The sequence below is a fragment of the Zeus faber genome, assembly GCF_960531495.2.
Source record: "Zeus faber genome assembly, chromosome: 8".
NCBI classification, from domain to species: Eukaryota; Metazoa; Chordata; class Actinopteri; order Zeiformes; family Zeidae; genus Zeus; species Zeus faber.
This window is the reverse complement of record NC_137195.1, coordinates 15621066-15640438: the sequence shown is the minus strand read 5'-3', so window position 1 is coordinate 15640438 and position 19373 is coordinate 15621066. Positions and strand designations below refer to the sequence as shown.

Below are 19373 nucleotides of genomic sequence, written 5' to 3'. Positions count from 1 at the left end.
TGAAATGCTGCAATTTCCCCATTTCACTTCCCTGCGCAATCATCAGCTTTTCTCCCGCCATGACATGAAAACAAACTAAGAATGAGTGCTTGTGCGTGTGTGTGTGTGTATGTGATTTCGACCCCCCGTCAGCAATCACTTGGTGGGAGACAGCCGTAAACCGCAGTTTCGAAACCTATAATAGGCTTTAGCAGTGTTGGTAAAAGTTATATTACATTACACCTCTCCCCATTCACACACAAATGGGATCATTATTTTTGATAACTATACAGCGATAGCAGGATCATTTCATAACAGGACTTGCCAGTGCAGAATGCCCCGCTTCGTTTCAATCATCATAAATTCGGCTGCCTCCCAGTTATTGTTGGATGCGATTACAACACAAACCAATCGATAACTCCATGTCCTACAAATTATAGAAACATTAGTGTTAATCCATACAAACACAAGATATGATTCACTCTCCCTTCGCCCGGCATAGGTGCGTGTGTGAGAAATTGTGGGGGGGGGCATAGAACCGGAGGAAGAGTCGTAGCTCTGCACCAGCCTAATCCAGGTCTGTTTACATTGGATGGGCTTGGATTACACACATATTTTCGTTCACAAGCCCCAATGTGGTTTACATCAAAAGGCAGCTCTGTCAGTTTACTGCATGACCTATAAAATGCTATCTGATGGAGGGAAGGGGGGGTGGGGGCACCCCCATGTCATTCCTTTTATAAAGTGATGGACACTGACAAATGTGGAGGCTGAAGCATTTTATTATGAAGAAAGCAGAACAGATTTTACAGGCCACCCCCAGTGCACCCCTGATAAAAGGGGTTGTAAATACAAGTTATCTATATTAAACAAAAATATCCAGGGAAAATTTTTACAATCTGCTTTCCAATCAGTCTGAAAAGACACATTTTGAAGATTTATTTTATTTGTCCAAACGTTCCTTGTTGTTTGTACCCGTAAATTTGTCACTTTCACGGTTTTAACACTGATCATGAAAACAAGCTGTCGCCGTCTGAGCCAACGTGATTTATTAACGCGCATCAATTTCCACACCAAGATTCAAAGTATATCTGCAAACTGTAGATCTTTCATTCAGCAAAAAAAGTCTAATACACAAAATAAATGCTGATGTCTTTCATTCACCAACTTTCCTACCATTTCCTTCTCTCTGTGTTATACAGTTTCCTCCACTATAAACTCGATGGCATGTTGGGGTGACGCGTTTCCCCCCATCAAGGTAATTTCATTTCCGCCCATGGAAATTGTGGGAACAGTGATGGTCTGCGTTCCAATGAGCGACGAGGGCAGGATCACCATCTGAGAGGCTCCTTCTATGTTCCTCAGCTGCTCAGTGGAGATCATGACCGTCTCGGTGCCGCCGTCGCCCTCCTGCAGCACGTAGATGGTCTGCACGGCTCCGGGTTCCCCTGCCGCCGCCGCGGCCAGCGAGGTTAACATCTCTGCCCCTTCCAGCACCTTCTGGACCTGGGCGGCGTGGTCCTCTTCGCTGTCCCGCACCGCCTGCTCCTCGCCGTCCGGCAGGTCGCCGTGGAGCCGGATGTGTTTGTCCAGGTTGGAGCGCGAGCGGAAGGCGGAGGGGCAGTGGGGGCAGGGGTAGGGCTTCTCGCCGCTGTGGGTGCGGGCGTGCTCCGTGAGGCGGGCCGCCACGCTGAAGCTCTTCCCGCAGACCCAGCAGGAGAAGGGGCGCAGGCCGCTGTGCGTGCGCTCGTGGTCCTGCAGGTGGGGCAGCTGCCGAAATCGCTTGCCGCATGTGACGCACTGTTTGATAGGTGGGAGAAGGATGGGGAGACAAAGGGGGTCCGGGGGAAAATACAACAGTTTAAAGGAGGGATCGAGGGTGAAGAAAAGGTCAAGGGGGGTGGGGAGTATGCAAATATGGAATCATGTACACTTCAACTCTCCGACTTCTACTGCGTATAACTTTGCAAGAGGCCCCCCTCCTTTATATTTTCTGTGGATGCAGCAAATCCGACTGGGGGAGGGGAGGTGCAGAAAAAAGAAATGCTTGAGGGGGAGAAAGGAGCGGAGACAGAAAGCAATAAAAGATACAAAAGTGGGTAAGAGCGTGTGATCAGCCACACAGGGGACTTCTAGCAAAAACAGGTGTTACCTGTGAACGGCAAGTGAGACTATTTCTCAACTGAGTATTCACTCGCACAATTCGGCAATTGTACCTGCCTGCGAGTTCCCACCTGACTGCAGACAACGAGCTCCATCCGGAAACAAGATGAACCAGTTGACACATCGGTTGCTGCGGCTCGGTGGGAAGATGATTACAATATCTCTAGGTGGTGTTTTGGTTTGATTCCCCACTACAGACACGCACCCAGAATTGTAAAAAAAACTGTGGGAATTATTAGTGCATCTGCATAATTTGTGCTTTACGCGTCTCTTACAGCATTTCTCTATGTACTTAGCAAATAAATGTCTTCATTCGGGATTGTGCCCGGAGTATTTGATTTGAATTAAAATTCATCCCTAGAGCCACCTCGATGTTTGAGATTGAAGATCCCTTGAGCCTCGATCCTCGGCGTACATAATAGACAAGCCTCACGCAGAAACCACAGAGATTAAATCCATTTCCGTGACCTGTTCTGTGAGCTGGGGCCGGTCTTCAGCTGAGGGTCCCGCCCAGTCACCGGAGCAAAGAGAGAGGCACCGAGTCCCAGAATAGTAACAGCCACATAAGGGAGTTGACAGGCCCTAACTCAGTCCCTGTCATTAATCACAGGTACACGTGGGAGGGGGGCCCAGAGGACACTCAATTCACTCGTCGCTACAGTCCGGAACCAGAGAGATAGCTAGGTACAGCTAGGTTTGACCATGGAGGGAGGCTAAAGGATTTAACGTTTTGAAAACGTTTTGTGGCAGAAGCCTCGTAAACGTGACAAATTCCCAACATGTGTGTGTCCGTGTTTACTAATCACCAACTATATTTTATAACTCTAAAACACAACGTTAAAAATCACACTACGACTTAGTATAAAAAAACAACAAAATAAAACAAAACATCCTCTTTATTTTCCTTCTCTCTAACTCCACACGCCCTTCCACGATGACATACCTGCACGACCGCTTATCACGTGTACTCGACGGTGCTCACTCGCATGTGTACGTGGATTTGCACGTCGTTCATTAAAATGCAAGATGGCTTCAAGGGTAAGGGTGATTTATGGAACGCGCTCGCCGTCGACTGCGGGCCCCTCCCCATGCTAACCGTCCAAATCCCTCCTCCTCCTCACCTCAAAGGGTCTCTCATCAGTGTGTGTCCTCATGTGGACATTGAAGGTGGAGGTGTAGGCAAAGTCTTTGTGGCAGATGTCACAGCGGAAGCGGGGTTTGTGCTTGGACTTGGACGCCGCGCCCTGGAAGTGGGTGAGCACGTGCTCCTCCAGGGCACCGTTGGAGGCAAAGCGCCGGCGGCACGGCATCACCGGGCACTTGAGTGGCGTCTGGCCCGTGTGCGACAGGCGATGGAGGTCCAGGCCCTCCTGGGTCATGCAGCGGTGGCCACACAGGTCGCATTCAACCTATGGGAGGCATAAAGGAGGTGTAATAACTTGCCGAGATTGAACAAATTTGACCTTTATGATGCATTATCACCCACGGCTTGCAAAAACTTGAAGCATTTTGTGATAAACACCTTGAATGCACTACATTTTGCCCCATGTTGTAATAACATATTACATAATGCGGTTGTTATTAAATATTCTGGGGGCACTAAAGTTTGCCGTTTGATATAAATAAAGGCAGCGATATTGGTGTGCTATTATATAAAGTATTTAATTATTACATCATCATAAAATTGAAATATTATTTAATCAAATAAAAAGCTATAACCTTCATACTGTACCCTGTATTATATAATAGGTTATTACAAAATGCGACAAAAACTATTACTTCTCGTGTTATAACAAAATTCACCATTATTATGTAATGCACTGTTCCCAGCTTTAACAGGACAGAAAGAAGAAGGGAAATGCAAAAGGCCAAGAGGAGGGGAGGTAGGAAGGCAAGGAGGAAAAATGTTGGAAAATGATAGCTATAGAAGATAGTTAAATTCAAATTATGGACTGCAGAGCTCCTTCAGTTCCAGCATCGGCATTAAATTAAATTAAATAGATGAGGGTCTTTGACTCCACCTGTCCGATGCAGCGTCCTCGGCCCTGACCGCGTCCTCTCCCGACGTTCCTCTCCTCCTCGCTAGTCGGGCACCGCTGCAGGTGAATGTCCAGCACCGCCAGGTTGATAAACTGAGCTGAACAGTGCGGACACGTTGCCGGCTCCTTGTCTGTAATGAAAAAACGGGTCAGGTTTTAGACGAGTGCGCGGCCCGTCAGTGAAGGCGGGCGGGCTCGTACTCCCTTTTCACATTACAAGCTGCTCTAAAAACCTGCTGCTGTTCAGGGTAATGATAATGCAGCAACAAGCACCTAACTATGTAGCCTTCAGCCACAACCAACATATCTTTGTCACTTTGTCATACAACTTTGTCCCTTTGTTATTTTCGTTTTCCTTGGTCAAAAGTTAATAGCTTTTCAGTTAGCACTTAGATTGTGCTTGTATTTAATCATATCCAAATTAATAAAAAGCCTTTGAGAGAGCAGGTTGGGAAAAGTCTCTGAGCCGTGAGTCCGTCAAGCAGCAGGTAGGTCTTAAAGGCCACATCTTGTCTGCTAACCATCTGCACAGCTACTTCAGCGGGGGCCATCCATTCTGCCACCCTCTGGGAACCCTCCGTTAAGACCTTTTATATGGACAATCTCAGCCTATGGCCCTGGATTGATCAATGAATCAATCTCTCCAATCATCTCTCTCAGAGGAGTCGCCTCCGACCCCTGACGCAGGCCACCTCTTCTGGCCGGGCTAATGAGGTTGCCCTGACAACGCCCTACCTGATTAAGATCAAGTGTTGACATGTTGACCTAATTCATTTATCCCCGCCCGTGCTTCCATTCCACATGGGACACAAATCAATGGGAATTCATTGACCTAATGCATCGGCGGGACAATGCACATAAAACATGGAGATGTATGTTTGTAAATAAACACGGTGGGTCACCCAAGAATGCTTGACGGGGGCATTTATAGGCAACTTTGCATCATTCAATAGTAATTCACCGCAAGCGAAACTGATGGGAACATCATATCTAATAGCTTTCTATTAGATATAGGCACAGTGAGTTATATCTGGATTCCTGACACATTTATCACATCTGGTGTTTTTAAACCTACTGATTAAATTCAAAGTCTGTGTCAGATAGCATAAAACAAAGCGGAACAAAGCGGAACAAAAAAAGATATGAAGGAACAAAAAAATATATAAACACAATTAGGAAATGAATACAAAGAAATTCCAAAAATGGATGGCATGGCAAGTCCAATGACTGAATGAAGAATGACAGAGCCCCATTCGCCATATTGCGATTAGACTGAAACATATTGTGCTTGCGGCTAACTTAAATATATTGAGGTGATAGGTTAACACACTCTGACCTTGATGAGTGAGGGAGTGCAGGTCAAGCTCCTTTCTGCGCTTGAAGGCCATTCCGCACTCTGGACAAGGGAATGGATGGCTGGTGTGGAGCAGTCTGGAAATCACAAGTAAAAGGTTGAAGGGGATAATATTTGCCATGAATAAAGAACACTGTGTGGAGAAAATCAACTCAAACAGCATTTTAATCATGCATATTATACAGCATACAGTAATCTCACCACACACATCATGTGCAATTTGTGCATTTGGCATTTCAAGTCCCTGTTAAAAAAAACAAATCGGCATGTTTAAGCTATAAACTGCCACCCTGCATGTCATTTGTGTGGGGATTAGCAACACCTAAATACTTAGCCGTGCCTCAGGTTAAATAAAGGGGAATTAGCGTGCGTGTATTAAGGCTGAAGATAAGAGAAAGAGGCGATAAAGCAGTAAGGCAGGGGAGTCAGGGAGTAAGGACATGAAAAACTATATTTATACATTGCATAATGTTACACTATAGCCTGAGGCAAGGGAGGACAGGGGCATCGGGGTCTACGTCATTAATGCTGCGTCTGGATTGTACCTTCTACCATACAAAGGCAACAGACATTTATTGGGAAAATTCCAATAATCAGTAGAGATGGAGACTCTGGTCAAGTTAAAGAAATATGAATCTGTTAAAAATTGATATTCTCTGGCGCTCTTGGTGCGCTTGTCGCTGGGGGGCCGGGCTGTGGGTGGGGGGGCCGTCTGCCGCCCTCTGTTCTGTGTGCCGCATGCGGAACAGCCGGGGGCTGGTCAGGGGCCTGATGGGGACGCGAAGCTTCCCGGCATGGGGGAGGAGCATGGAGGGCCGCTCTGCGCCCATGACTGGTCGCTGTGGGTTGAGTGCCTCCGGGTACGGGGGGGTGAGCAGGCTGGGGCACAGTCGGGTCTGGGGGGGGGGTGTCTGCGTGGGTGCTGCCTGGCCTGCTGCACCCCTGCGTTATGCTTGGGTTGTGCTTTAGCTATCTCTCCCAGTTCCAAAACTCCTACTCATTACATACACCACACAATAGGCCTAGGGTTTGTGGGACAGGTGGGGTGCGAGCTATGTGGGTGGGGATGTTGCAAGCGGCTGCAAGCTTGCCCGTCACGGTCCTGCCCCGATGTGCTTCTCGTCCGTCCTGACATTTTAATACCACTCATATTAGTTTGGAACACATACACTGGCACACAAATCTTACTCCGAACAACACTCCACCAGACCAGGGTCTGCGGGGCAGGAGGGGTGCAAGTGATTTGGGTTTGAGTTGCTTGGAGGACTCGTACCCCTACATCCCCTAATTTTAACTGCAATTGCCAACAGCACACATTGAGCACTGGGGTTCTCCGGGTCGGCGGGGCGCTGATGGGTTGCTGTGGGGGTGTGGTTGGCTGGGGAGAGTCCGGGTGGGCCCCCTGCCGGCTGGGTTCGAGTCCTGGAGGCTTGCGCCTGGTGGTTTCTGGCATGCTACAAAGCAGCAGGGCTGCGGAAAGCGCTGCCGGGTACCTTTTGAGGCCCCTAGGAGGCCGCTTGCTGTCGTGGGTGTGGGTTGGGGTGCGGGGGGTGGGTGTCTGCCTTTGCTCCTGCTGAGTGGCTTCTCTGCGGCAGGTGCCCCGGGTGGTGGAGGGTCCACATATCTGGCAGCCTGCAGCCGTTGGAGCGGGGGGGGGGGGCTGACATCCAGGTGCCCTTCCCTGAGCACCCTCGGCTACGTGGATGGGTGCTTGGCGCTCGCGGCTGGATGGGGCGTCTGGTCAGTTGTGATGGGGTGGGGCGTGGTCAGGGGTCCCGCTGGCTTGCCTGTGGGACGGGCGTTCGGGGCAGTGTGTCGGTCTGTCGGCGCGGGACCTGGTTCCAGGCCTGCGGTCTGTGTCTTGCGACCGCAGCACGGGTTCTACGCCTGCGGCTTGTGCCTGCATGTGGGGGTGCGTTGTAGGTGTGCACCTCAGGGGTGCAGGGTCTGCTCGCATGCTCCAGGACTGGGTTAAGCTCCAGTTCTTAATGATTAAAGAATTAATAAAGAGTTGCATTGCAGGTTGAGAACTTAAACTCCAGGTGCAGACTAACTCTGTCCTAGATGCAATGGCATCTAAGTACTCTGTGTTGTATGCCCAGCATGCTGACTGCACAAGTTAAAAAAAAAAAAGTATATTCCTTTATATTTTGTATGGTAAACTGCTACAGGTAATGGATTTGTAACGTATTTAAACACATAAAGTGCCCTCATGCAGGGTTCTAGAAATTGTGTGCAAGAGTCTCATAGGGCATACAGTATATAAGGTCTGGGTGTTTCTAGTACATGTTCAGTCAACAATAAGAAATAAATATTTTAGGGACACCTGACCCTGACAAGGCCTGAGGAATTAAAATTTCAGTCGGGGTCACCTCTCCACCAACCCAAATGTTCTATAATGAGAGGGGAGAGACGGTGTACAGTACAGTACGCTGCACAGACCACACACTGAATTTCTGCATTTTCTCCCTCCTACTGGCAGAGAGATGGTTCAAGGGTAACGATCAATTGGCTCTCCAAGCACACACTTCCCTTGGCTCTGAGGTCACCGATGAGCCAGTCCAATAACCCTCCCCACCTTAAGCCCATCCTCACCAAGGTAGACTCCAGTAGAACATGACTAGGTACCTACACCCACTGCATCACAACCACATATACACACACAAAGACACACGTTTCCTGGGTTCTTATCGTTATCATCTTAATTTACTGGGGCTCCGCCTGTCCATCATCTGTGGCTGAGGCTCAAGGGCGCCCAGGCATCTCGGGCAGCGTGTTTACTGCACAGCTTAAAGGCCTTGTTTAGTGGTCGGACACGGCTCAGCTCCTGCATCTCCTGGCCAGGGTGAGGTTTATCTAAATCCTGTCCTGGGTTATGCTTGGAGCACCAATTCTAATGTTTGACATTGTGTTTATAGCATGTCTCTGATCTCTATGGAAGCTGACGAGTGAAAGGAACAGTATTATGCGAAACTTATGGCCTGGACGTTCCTAGGATTTCTGCATTAATTATCCCTTATTGTCCCTGTCTGCTATGCTCCTTCGAATGCAGCGCCCTCAAAAGGTAAATGTTAGCAAAGGTCATTACATGTGATGTTTGAGCTGGTCTTCACTGTTGAATCGCGAGACACAATGGGGACAGGAAAACATATGGGCAGCTCCATTGTTGTCCAAACTACACACCTGCAAAGAGAAGGCAAGCAAAAAATTTACAGCAAATCATTCATGATAGCTGATTTTTAATTTTTAAAAAAGGATAGGTTCACCACTGCTCAACCCAGGCCTTGTTGAAATCATTTATGTATGTTATGTTTAAGTATTCGCAGCACAAACTTGCTGAATGCTTTACTAATGAGAAACTTGCTGCAGTTTGCAAAGTAATTTTTTTGGTGCTACATATAAACGACGTCGGAGGATATTGTGAGCCTCTCGTTTTCGAAACGGAGATTAAACATATTTTTTAAGGCTGAAACTTTTGCTCCGCAGGACCGTAGTTAGGCACAGTGTGAGCCTGAAACAGAGCGGCAAGTTTCTCAATAGTAACGCCTTGTGCAATAGAATTATAAATAATGGGAACCAACCTTTTAATAGGGCCCAAGGTGAAAAACTGAAAAACTATCCTAAAAGAAAATGTATAAAATCTTTGCCAATTTCAGTCCATATAAAAAAAATCCAGTTATGACAGAGGTAAACGGGACCAAGCTTCCGTCCCCCCCACATTGAATTGATACATTGATTCTTATTTTCTACAATAGAACGCTGTGGAATTATGATTGATATAGGCATACAATGAGTTATGTTGAATTGGTTTTAGAGCTAAATGAAACTTGCCGTGGTTCACCTCCATTACACAGTAACTGCGGGATGGATACAGGAGCATCCATCTCAGACTTTGTGAAGGTCGCCCATTACTAAATTTAATGAACTTAAAGAAACTATTAGAACTTGTACGTTCGAGAGAATTTTGATAATAACATCGTCATTATTTTTGAATTTTGCATTTTGAGAGGGAATCGGTGAATACCAGAAAGAAAAGGGTTCCAATACCGGTTTGCGTCCGCGTTTCCGTCGGGGCTGTGTTGAAATGTGTGTCTGCTGGTGTCTCTTCAGGGTGTACGCTTGGGAGAAGTTCTTTCCGCACACGTCACAAGTGAAGGGTTTGATGCCCGTGTGAGACATGCTGTGACGCAGAAGGCTCTGGGAGTTGGTGAAAGACTTGGAGCACACCTACACCACCGGAGGAATCGGGGTTAATGCTGTCATATTTACATAGTACAGTACGTATATTGCATAGTATTTCATTATTTGTCATATGGGACATATTGACGCGGTAAAGAAGTAATAACAAATAGATCCTACGGAAATAGAGTGAGGTTATGTCATTAACTCGCCCCATACATTTCTTCTGTATTACCAAACAAACTTCAAAGCAACATATCATGCCTTCAGTGTCGCCTGTGTTAACGACATTGAATATATTCAAAGCAAATGATATCCCGGATGGAAGGTATGAGACAATTTGACAACATTTTGATTGACACCTTGCATGTGAACAGCTTCTCCCCGGTGTGGCTGTAGACATGGGTGCGGAGGAAGACCCGCCGTGTGAATGTCTTGCCACAATAGGGGCAGACGTGGGGCAACGGGGTCCGTGCCCAGTCTTGCAAAAGCTTGGCGGGAGGGGGTTGATTTGCGGCGTCTGAGTCGACCCCCTTGGTGGCGTCGTTCTCTGGTGGAGGAAGGAAATCTATATTCACAAAATTGGTACGAGCACATGTGTAAATGTATGCCATACGTTTTTACTTACCTTTATGCTGGCAATTGCCACTACTGACTCTGATGGCGGACCGCCCTCGCTTAGGCCAGGGAAAATCTGGATCGCTGGCGGTGGCGGAGTGAAGTCTTTTCTTGGTCTCTTGGGTATCCTCAGGGAGAGCGCTGGCTTCAACCTCACTCTCAGCTCCGATCTCAGTCTCCGGGTTCTGACGGTGCAGCCTGCGATGATACAAGTACTGTGTGGTGTTCATGAAATCCAGGTGACACTGGACGCAATGGTGCAGGGCTTCATGCAGGCCGTGCTTCTCTTTACGATGACTTGCCAGCCCCTTTTTGTTGCTGAAGCTCTCCGCACACTGGGTACAAAAGAAGGACTCCGGCGGCGTGAAGCCGACGTCGGCGGACGCTGTGGGGAGAGCGTCCTCCGCGTGCCCCTCGGGACCATTGCTCTGAGTGGAAATCTCCTCCAATGCCATCTTCTCCTCCCCCTTCTGTCTGTGCTGCTTGCGGTGGTAGAGGAAGAGGGTGGTGTTGAGGAAGCACTCGCCACACACGGAGCAGCGGTGCAGGGCTTCCTCCAGGCCATGTTTATTACTGCGATGGGCCACCAGCTCAGACACGAGGCCAAAGCTTGAGCCACAGTCCACGCACAGAAGGACAGGTTCAGGCTTTGGCTTTTTGTTTGACCCCCTTTTCCTCAAGGGAGATGAATCTTCTGCATCAGAGGTCAAAGGCTCCACAACAGGGGGGTCTGAGCTTTGAGCTGGAGATGTCTCTTCTGGGGTCTCTGCACCAGCCTGGGAATGGGTGTTCTCCTCCACCTCACACTTAACATCAGCTGGTGTTGGCTCTGATGATTCTGTGTCATCGGGGCTTAGTTCTGGATACCCTTCCTGTGCACAAACTGGGTTTGGCTCAGGGTCTGGATAGGGATCTGGATCGGGCTTCATGTTTGTTTCAGAGGTAGACTCATGGCATGAACCTTCTTTGCGGTGCTGCTGCCAAAGTTCAAGGCTTTTGAAAAGCTCATCACAGTCCCCACACTGGTAGAGGATTCGGGGCTGATCGGATGATGAGAGAACAAGTTCACTGGATGCGTCCTGTGTAACTACATCGTTAAGCAGTGCGGTGGTTTGTTCAGCTTTGGTCTGGATCTGTTGCGCCAAAACAGCCCTTGCAAGAGCCAAAGGCTCATCTATGATCTGTTGCTGCTGGAAAAAGAAAATAAATAAGAAAAAGAATACATGTGAACAAGAAGGCTACTTTGCAATTAATCTCTTCTCATTCTTATTTGTTCTTGCATACAAAATGAATTTGTCCCTCCTAATTATGAGTAGCACTTTGGTTATCAAATAGCCGCTTTATAATTGGTTTGATCAATTCAACCTGGAGCAGTAGCTTTTTTTCTGGGAAATGTCTGTGTCAGTGGGGCAGCAGGGTCAATGAGATCAGCATGAATTTTGAAGCTAGGTTTCCTCTGAGGCAGTGCCCCAGACAGAGTAGATAAGACCCCAGTCTGGCCGATAAATATCACAGGCCTATCTCAGTTCAATGGGTCACTCTGTGGGGTACCACATCCGTCCCACATTCATTTGAATGATAAAAATAGAAGGGGAACACCAAAGTCAAGGTTAAAGACGGCAGGCATCTCAGATTCTCTCCCATTGAGGGCAATTTTATGTGACTTACATGATAATTATGAGGCTTTTGTTTTCAGCATTGCGGCATGTGACCCGTTTTCACTCTATTTTTATATGTGAAATTACAGACTTTCGGTACAAAATGATTTGTTCATTAAAGTGGGGACACTGATTATTTAAAATTACAAATTCTGGGCTCCAAGGTAACTTAATTTACTTTGCAAGTAACCACCAGAATATCTAATAATTTGTATTTTTGCAGTACGACTGTTAAATTTCAGTCAACAATTTGTGGCTTCATGCTGAAAATAGCACGCTTTGGAACTCTTTGTGGTAAGAAATCTCTTTCTACAAGTAGAACTTCCTGGAAATACATGCTTCATCAATTTCAGCAGGGGATTTTGATGTTAAAAAGATGTCTTCATTTGCCATCGTTCTCCTCAGGACCATTCAGTGTGTCTCAGGTCATCATTGTGAGGTCTTTGCCTTCTTAATTCAAGCAAAAATACCACAATTGAAAAGTGATTCAGATATGTCCATGCTTGGTATCAAGAAGAGGAGAAAAAAAAAAAAGGTATTTTTGAGTTTAAATGATGTATCCCCTATTACAGTATCACACTTAAATCTGAACGGCTGAACTAAACAGGTTTGGATCACCACAAAACACCACAGTGTTCATGGTACTGCCACCAAATGTATCTGGCATATACTGTAAGACTTAAGACTCGTTTTCTAAACCACTATTTGAAGTTGTGAAATGGTGTCATATGTATATTTTTAGCACTTTGATAAGAGAGTCGTTTGCAGATACAGTGGATGAATCACTGAAATCCAAAAAGAGAATACGAAGGGGGATGGGTTGGGGTGGGGGTTGGGGGGCGTTTTGTTCAGTCAGAGCAGGGTGAACTTCTTGTGAACTTAATTACTTAGCCAACTTTGACTTGTAAAAGGACACTCAAAATCTGCATGCGGAAACATAATCATAGGGATGGGTCTTGATTTTCAGGCCTATATATTTAGTCAAATGAGGGGGGTGCATTATTTTTTTTTTTTTAACAATGCCCCTGTTTTGCTGCGAGGAGAAAATAATTAGGTGTGCATACACTTTAACACTGCCTGGCGATTAATGCTATGAAACATTGCCTCTAATTTCCTAGCAGCCTATTTACCATAATTACAGTAATCAGAATTCAAATGCTGATCCCAGAAACAGGAAATAGATGATTTGTTACAATACCTCTCTACATCAAATTGGGACGTAAACAGCTGCTAAGGTATAGGGAAGCCACATAATGCACAAAGAATTTGAATAATCTGGCTAATGAAGTGGGAATGCTTGTAATAAGACAGCTGATGGCAATGCTGGGGTCAGGAGGCCGAAAGGCAGTTAGGGTTTTATCGAGTGTTTCTCCAGCTGATCCATCTATGAGAAGGCCAATGAGCGATCCATCAGGAGAAGGGGTGGCACTGACTGATTAATCTCCCTGGCTTCTCTTCCTGCTGGCGACTCAGGATGCAATCTGCTTGTCATGAGTGTCACCATGTTTTATGGACTTGTGTTGAAGACTGTAAGGACAGTAGTCTGGGTTCAGAATCAGACAGCCATGCCCGACTGGTAAACGTCACTCAGTGGGTCAATGACTGCTTTTAACCCCCCGGGGCTGACTGAAGCGGTCACACGGGCAGGTGAAGAAAAGTACCAGCCATTTCAAGGCTCGGCTCAAGGTATCAAACAAAACAAAATGCTATTTCATTACGCTAGTTAGGGTTTCTGGCTTTCTTGTGTTCCGTTAGAAGTCTGCATTTTATGAAGCTCCATATCCTTGAGAAATATATACCAAAATAATTTATTTCAAAATATATTTCTGAATGAACAAAATAAGCAATGGTACAGTGTGTGCACAATGTTTTGATACAAATTATTCTGTATGTACACACACTGATTGGAACTCGTCTGATCTCGGAAGCTAAACAAGGTCGGGCCTGGTTAGGACTTGGATGGGAGACTCGGAATACCAGGTGCCGTGTGGCTTTTGCAGAGCCTATTTTCTTAATTAACAAACACAATCACACACATACATGGGAATGTAGGAACATTTGACACTCAGCATTAATACAGAGTAATAATAAAATAAAATAATAAATAAATATATATATTTTACATACAATTATGTCTTCAACAAGTCCATATATATATATATATATATATATATATATATATATATATATATATATATATATATATATATGTGTGTGTGTGTGTGTGTGTGTGTGTGTGTGTGTGTGTGTGTGTGTGTGTATTTCCGGCTTTTACACTTTGACCTATTGATACAGTTTTAAGGGTTTATTGTTTATTTGTTTGTCTTTTATTCTATTGTTGTATATTACCTCAGTATTACTACTCAGGTAATATACAACTATGCTATAGGGACCCAAACCATTTTCCAAAGCAATGTGCATCAGATCTAGTACAAACAGGCTTATAGTGAATGTACTTCAGCCCTGTCACTTAGGAAATGCTAAATTAGCTGCTACAACTTGTTTTCATTCATCAGTCCCTCACTGTTGTTACCTCAGTTTGAAGTAGCGGCACACTGACTGCAGTTGTTCCAGGTGTGAGTGGCTCTGGTTCTGGTCTGGTCACCTCAGCAGAGCAGGTCAACTGGTGATGGAGCACCTCGTCCAGAGTGTTAAACTCCTGGTAGCAGGGGAAACACATGTACACGGACGAGGAGCTCTCCATGACAGCTGTTGGGGATAAGAAATCGAAGACAATTTCATCAATCGAGTGTCAACGCTAGTGACATAGGCAGAAAGGATATATCCATCTCAAACATCCGTAGACCTTCTAGTGTGATCGCAATTCTTTGATATCACCTTCGATATAGCCAGCGATGTATCCAAATCCTGAACATTGTTCAAACCATATGGTGTGTATTTGCGTTACTGAACTCGGTCAAGCGACACATCCTATGGAATTCACACCTTTCACTCTGTTAGGAATTGCTAGACCCTCCTCTTGTCAAGTCAACCGCAACAAGGTTTTACCTAATTCATCACTGTCACGACCTTTGTGTGTAACACCCTTTAAAAAGCGCCGAACCCAACTTATCGTTGGAGAACTTAGCTGTGACCCGAGAGAGAAGCATTGTTTTCCCTGTGCTTGCAACCACATTAAATAAAACTTAGACACAGGCTGAAGTTGTGGAATCAATTCTTTATTGATTTGTCTCACCCCTGGGTACAATAATACAAATTTAGATGTGTGCAGTGGTAAAATTCCACCACACTAGAACCAGGCCGCCGCCTTCTGTCTGAATGAGGTTGTGTTGTGAACATTGCCCTCTCCTGACGAGAAGAAGTACCTGCATGCATTATCAAGAGGGACGCTTGGACACAACTTCTCTATTTCGCAGCTTGCCAAGATGACTCACCACAGGCTCGGCCTGGGCTAATTGTTATTTTGACCATCCAGGTGTCAGCACAGTAGAGACCTTGCCAAGTTTGTCTTTTTGGCATTTTATGGGCCAAGCCCTAGCATCATTTACATAGCTGCTGTAATTGGACTCATTGGAAATGCTGTCAAGCTCCTGTTGCTGTACAAAACCATTATCTCTGATAGAGGTAATGGTTCTTTTCCTGGCTATGGTCCAAACCTCACAGGGCACCAGCAAGGCTCTGTCCAAGAAAGATAAAGCCCGAGACAGATAAAACTAGAATAAAAGATAGTAAGGGTCACCCATCACGTTGAGTAATCTGTTCAATACTTTAGGAAAAATAAATCTACATCATATTTCGTTGTATTTCCTTTGCAAATGTTGAAAATACGTGCGTCCTTTCTCACTTTAGTGAAAAGGCCATCAATTAAACCCGCTGGCAACAGCTTTATCTTTATTATGTTCTGCAAGCAAGCTTTATTTCTGAACACAAATGGTTAGACACAGATCATCGGCAGTGAGATTGGACCAGTGCAGGCGACAAGAATGAAGACCCTTAAGCTGTCATATCTAAGTGGTCAGTGTTGAATCTGGAATTACTCCTATTCCCTCTAATAAAACTGTATGTTGCTCAACTCTACGTTAATCTTTTCCAAGTCGAACAACTACATAGCCTATACAAGAAATTCCCAACCTTTATATTGTTATATGATTGATATTTGATATGTCATAATTTCTATATAATTCATTTGGAGCTCCTTCCATGTTCTATGATATAATAAAAGTAGCCGATGCGATACTCAAATTCATGCAATGAATATAATTAACATTGCTAGTATGCAATGTCTGTGTTTGTCAGTTTTGAAAGTACAAGGAGGAGCTTATAGGCCCAAATGTGAATGGTAACACATAGAACCAGTGGTTCTGCCTCCAACATAATAAAAATAAATTAATAAATATAAAAATTGTCATACACTAATTGCTGTCGCAAGAATTTGGGGACATAAAAACAGGGTTAAGGGCCAAAAAAGGTTGAACCCCTATAACAGCAATGCCAAGAATCAGGATACTTTATTTGTGCGCATGTCAGTCAGTCCATGTCTATCTGAATGTTCCTCTAAAGCAGTGTTTCCCAGCCTTTTATCCACCACGGAACACTTTTTACAAGAAGTCACCACTACCCTGTTACAACTATTATAACATGTATAACTGTGCTTATTATTATAGTCTACAAATAGTTCTCACTTGAGCTTATTATGATGAACACAGTGCCGCTATTCTGGCTGTAACTGATGAATTAGTACAGCCTCACAGTTTTGATCTTGTAACACAAGAGGTAGTTTCCAGCATTTTTTTTTTTTAATTTTAAAGTGGAATTTCAAACATTTTCATGCCCGCCTTTCAATCTCTCACGGCACACCAGCACGGCATGGCACAGTCGTTGAAAAACACTAATCCGGAGGCATCTATACATGATGGTGGGGCATGGTTTGGTTGATAACAAGTCAACCCCTCCTTGTTTAACAAAAAATACACTGTAATTGGCAAAGTTACTGCCCAATGCTGAATGACTTGCCATTATTCGCCGTGGCCTCAAGAAAATGTACTCAAAATCCATTTCCTATTATTTGACAAAATGTTTTGTTAATTTTCAGATTTATTGTACATTGTCATTTTCTTCTATTGTTTTTAGGTTTCTTGCATATTTCCTTTTTTTTTTTTAAGTTTGTTGTATACTGGCAGTTATTTCTACTTTTAGTTAATGTTCTGGTTTATTGTATGTTGCCGATTTTCCATTATTTTGTCAATTTATAGATTCACTGTATTTTACCAATTTTTCAAGTACATTTTCAATTTATAGCAGATAGACCATTTTTTGATATTGATACTGTTATTGTTTTCGATTATTATTATTCGACGTTTTGGTGTGGGCTGGTGTAACATCGCAATATGATTGATTCAAGTCTCCATCTATCTATCTACACGGCGTGTAGAAAGCTATGCTAAGCTAGCCGCTAAGCTAGCCAGTTGGCGCACATTCAGGCCGGCGTCGCGCTAACGCGCACAGGGGCCTCGCATCGTCATACGGATGGTGTGGCTCCCCGGGCTGACAGCGCGACGTCCGGCCGTTTTGACAGCTTAATCGGGAGGATCCCCTGCCGCCATGAGCAGCGGCGGCGGCGGCGGCGGCGGCAGCAGCAGCAGCCCCGGCTCCGCTCCTGCCACGAACCACCGCCGTTTACCGTCTTCTCACGGGGAGACGAAGAAGAAGAACAAAAAGAAGAAGAAGAAGAAGAAGAAGAAGGGGAAGGAGAAGAAGAAGAAGAAGGAGGAGGAGGAGGCGGCGGCGGAGGCGGGCGGGCGGTGTACGCTTCTTCGGTGGTAAAATGGCGGCGACCGACTAAAAGTTGCGGTTAGTTGTCTGCCCCCCCCCGGCGCAAACCCCCGCGCGGCGGTGCGATGGTCGTGCGGCGCCGTCTTAAAGTGGCGTGTGCGAGTATTCTGGGGCGACGCTGGTGTTAAAACGAGCTGGAATACGCGGTCGTTACTCACCGGACTCCGGTGTTATCCGCCGAGGAAATAGCGCGACTGACTGCGTTGTTTTCCACGTGCCAACAAGCCGCCCCCCGATTGGCCGGTCCGCCGTCCGACGCGCCAATGGGACGCCTCTGATAAACTCCTCCGAAACGACACAAGACGGGGGAGCGCGCCCGCGCTCAGAGAATCCGTTTGTGATGATGTGACATTGTTTTTTCAATATATATATATATATTTATATATATCGTTTAACGAGACGCTGGGACGGTGGAGGGAGAAAAGGGGTCACGGGGTCGACGACTCAGTGCAGTGGGGGCCAGGTGTAGTCTGGGGAGAGGGGGGTCTTTTAGTCCGTGGGCGGCGGGGAGAGATTCACACGCCGATCTTGGGTTTCAGGGAAATTTTACTTGGGTAGAGCGGAGAGTCACGGCAAATAACACGTGGCACCGGTGTCCATTCGATAATTGGGAAGGAAAGAAAATCACTCAACTATTCACGCTCTTGTATTATTCATACGTGTGCATCATCTCCCAAATAGGAGCCTTTCCGTGTGGAGTTTGCATGTTCTCCCCGTGCTCACGTGGGGTTTCCTCCACCTCGCGTCAGTAAGGACCCCCCCCCACCAAAAACCTGCACCCATCATCGTCTGACCGGCGATGGACGCTCATCACCAGGTCCCCGGGCGCGTCCGCGTATGCTGCCCACTGCTCCTGGCTGTGGCCCCGGAGGAAGGACAAGCCAGGATGGGTCAAATGCAGAGGATCCATTTCACCGGCCACCATCCAAAGCATGTGCATGTGTGTGTGTGTGTGCAAGCATGTGTTGTAGTGTGGTGTGTTGCGTGACAAATAAAGACTGTTTCTTTCTTTCTTTACAGTTATGCCGAGAGATACGTCTGAATCAGTTGCAGGTTAGTCGAGGTCTCTGAATATATTAGTCTTTCTTTCGGGGGGAAAAAAAAAAAATGTACAACTGTCATTTCAAACGCTTATCAGCTTGAAAGGTCATCGGAGTGGACCACGCCCGCACGGACCTCCAATCACAGTTAATCCAAATTAGGACACATTTGGATCATTTCAGACTATTTGGGTTGCGCTGCAAACTGTGATTTTTCCATTTTGAGCGTGCCAACGGAACATATTGGAGTGGTGCGGTAAGGGGACCTCAACGGAATAAGCAAACACACATGGTTTATTTTTAGTCTCTGAAAATAATTTTTGAATTTACCTTCCACAAAATGATTACCCAGCAGCCTGTCCAGTGTCTTGATCCACTCAGAGCTCAGTCAGAGTGTGGAATGGCCCACTCGACCCCTTTCCCAGAATGACACGCTGCCCCTTGCGGATTGGGAAGACGAGCGGCACCTCCCGTCCATTTAACCTTATTCCAAATGGTATTAAAGAGCAAGCCGGGCGTCCAGCCAGAGCCTCGGGCCACTCAATCTGCC

The 19373-nt window shown here is 46.0% G+C and overlaps 1 protein-coding gene across 1 annotated transcript; it reads right to left on the bottom strand.

The window, feature by feature from the left end:
* Nucleotides 1-758: 758 nt before the first annotated feature.
* Nucleotides 759-17989, bottom strand: znf574 (zinc finger protein 574). The gene is made up of 10 exons (XM_080005877.1): nt 17942-17989; nt 14524-14699; nt 10343-11522; nt 10077-10264; nt 9583-9762; nt 8624-8718; nt 5518-5612; nt 4164-4312; nt 3264-3551; nt 759-1779 (listed from the first exon to the last, which is right to left on the bottom strand). Exons 2-10 carry the CDS (start codon nt 14692-14694, stop codon nt 1174-1176), a joined length of 2952 nt encoding a protein of 983 aa, XP_079862003.1. The 5' UTR covers nt 14695-14699; nt 17942-17989; the 3' UTR covers nt 759-1173.
* Nucleotides 17990-19373: the final 1384 nt, after the last annotated feature.

Bases quoted from the DNA above. Each gene is read 5' to 3' on its own strand.
- znf574 (XM_080005877.1), bottom strand. From the start codon at position 14,694: ATGGAGAGCTCCTCGTCCGTGTACATGTGTTTCCCCTGCTACCAGGAG. The intron at 9,763-10,076 runs GTGTCAATCAAA...CCGGTGGTGTAG, and splicing joins AGAAGCTGTTCACATGCAAG to GTGTGCTCCAAGTCTTTCAC. The intron at 3,552-4,163 runs GTGGAGTCAAAG...TGCCTCCCATAG, and splicing joins GAGGACGCTGCATCGGACAG to GTTGAATGCGACCTGTGTGG.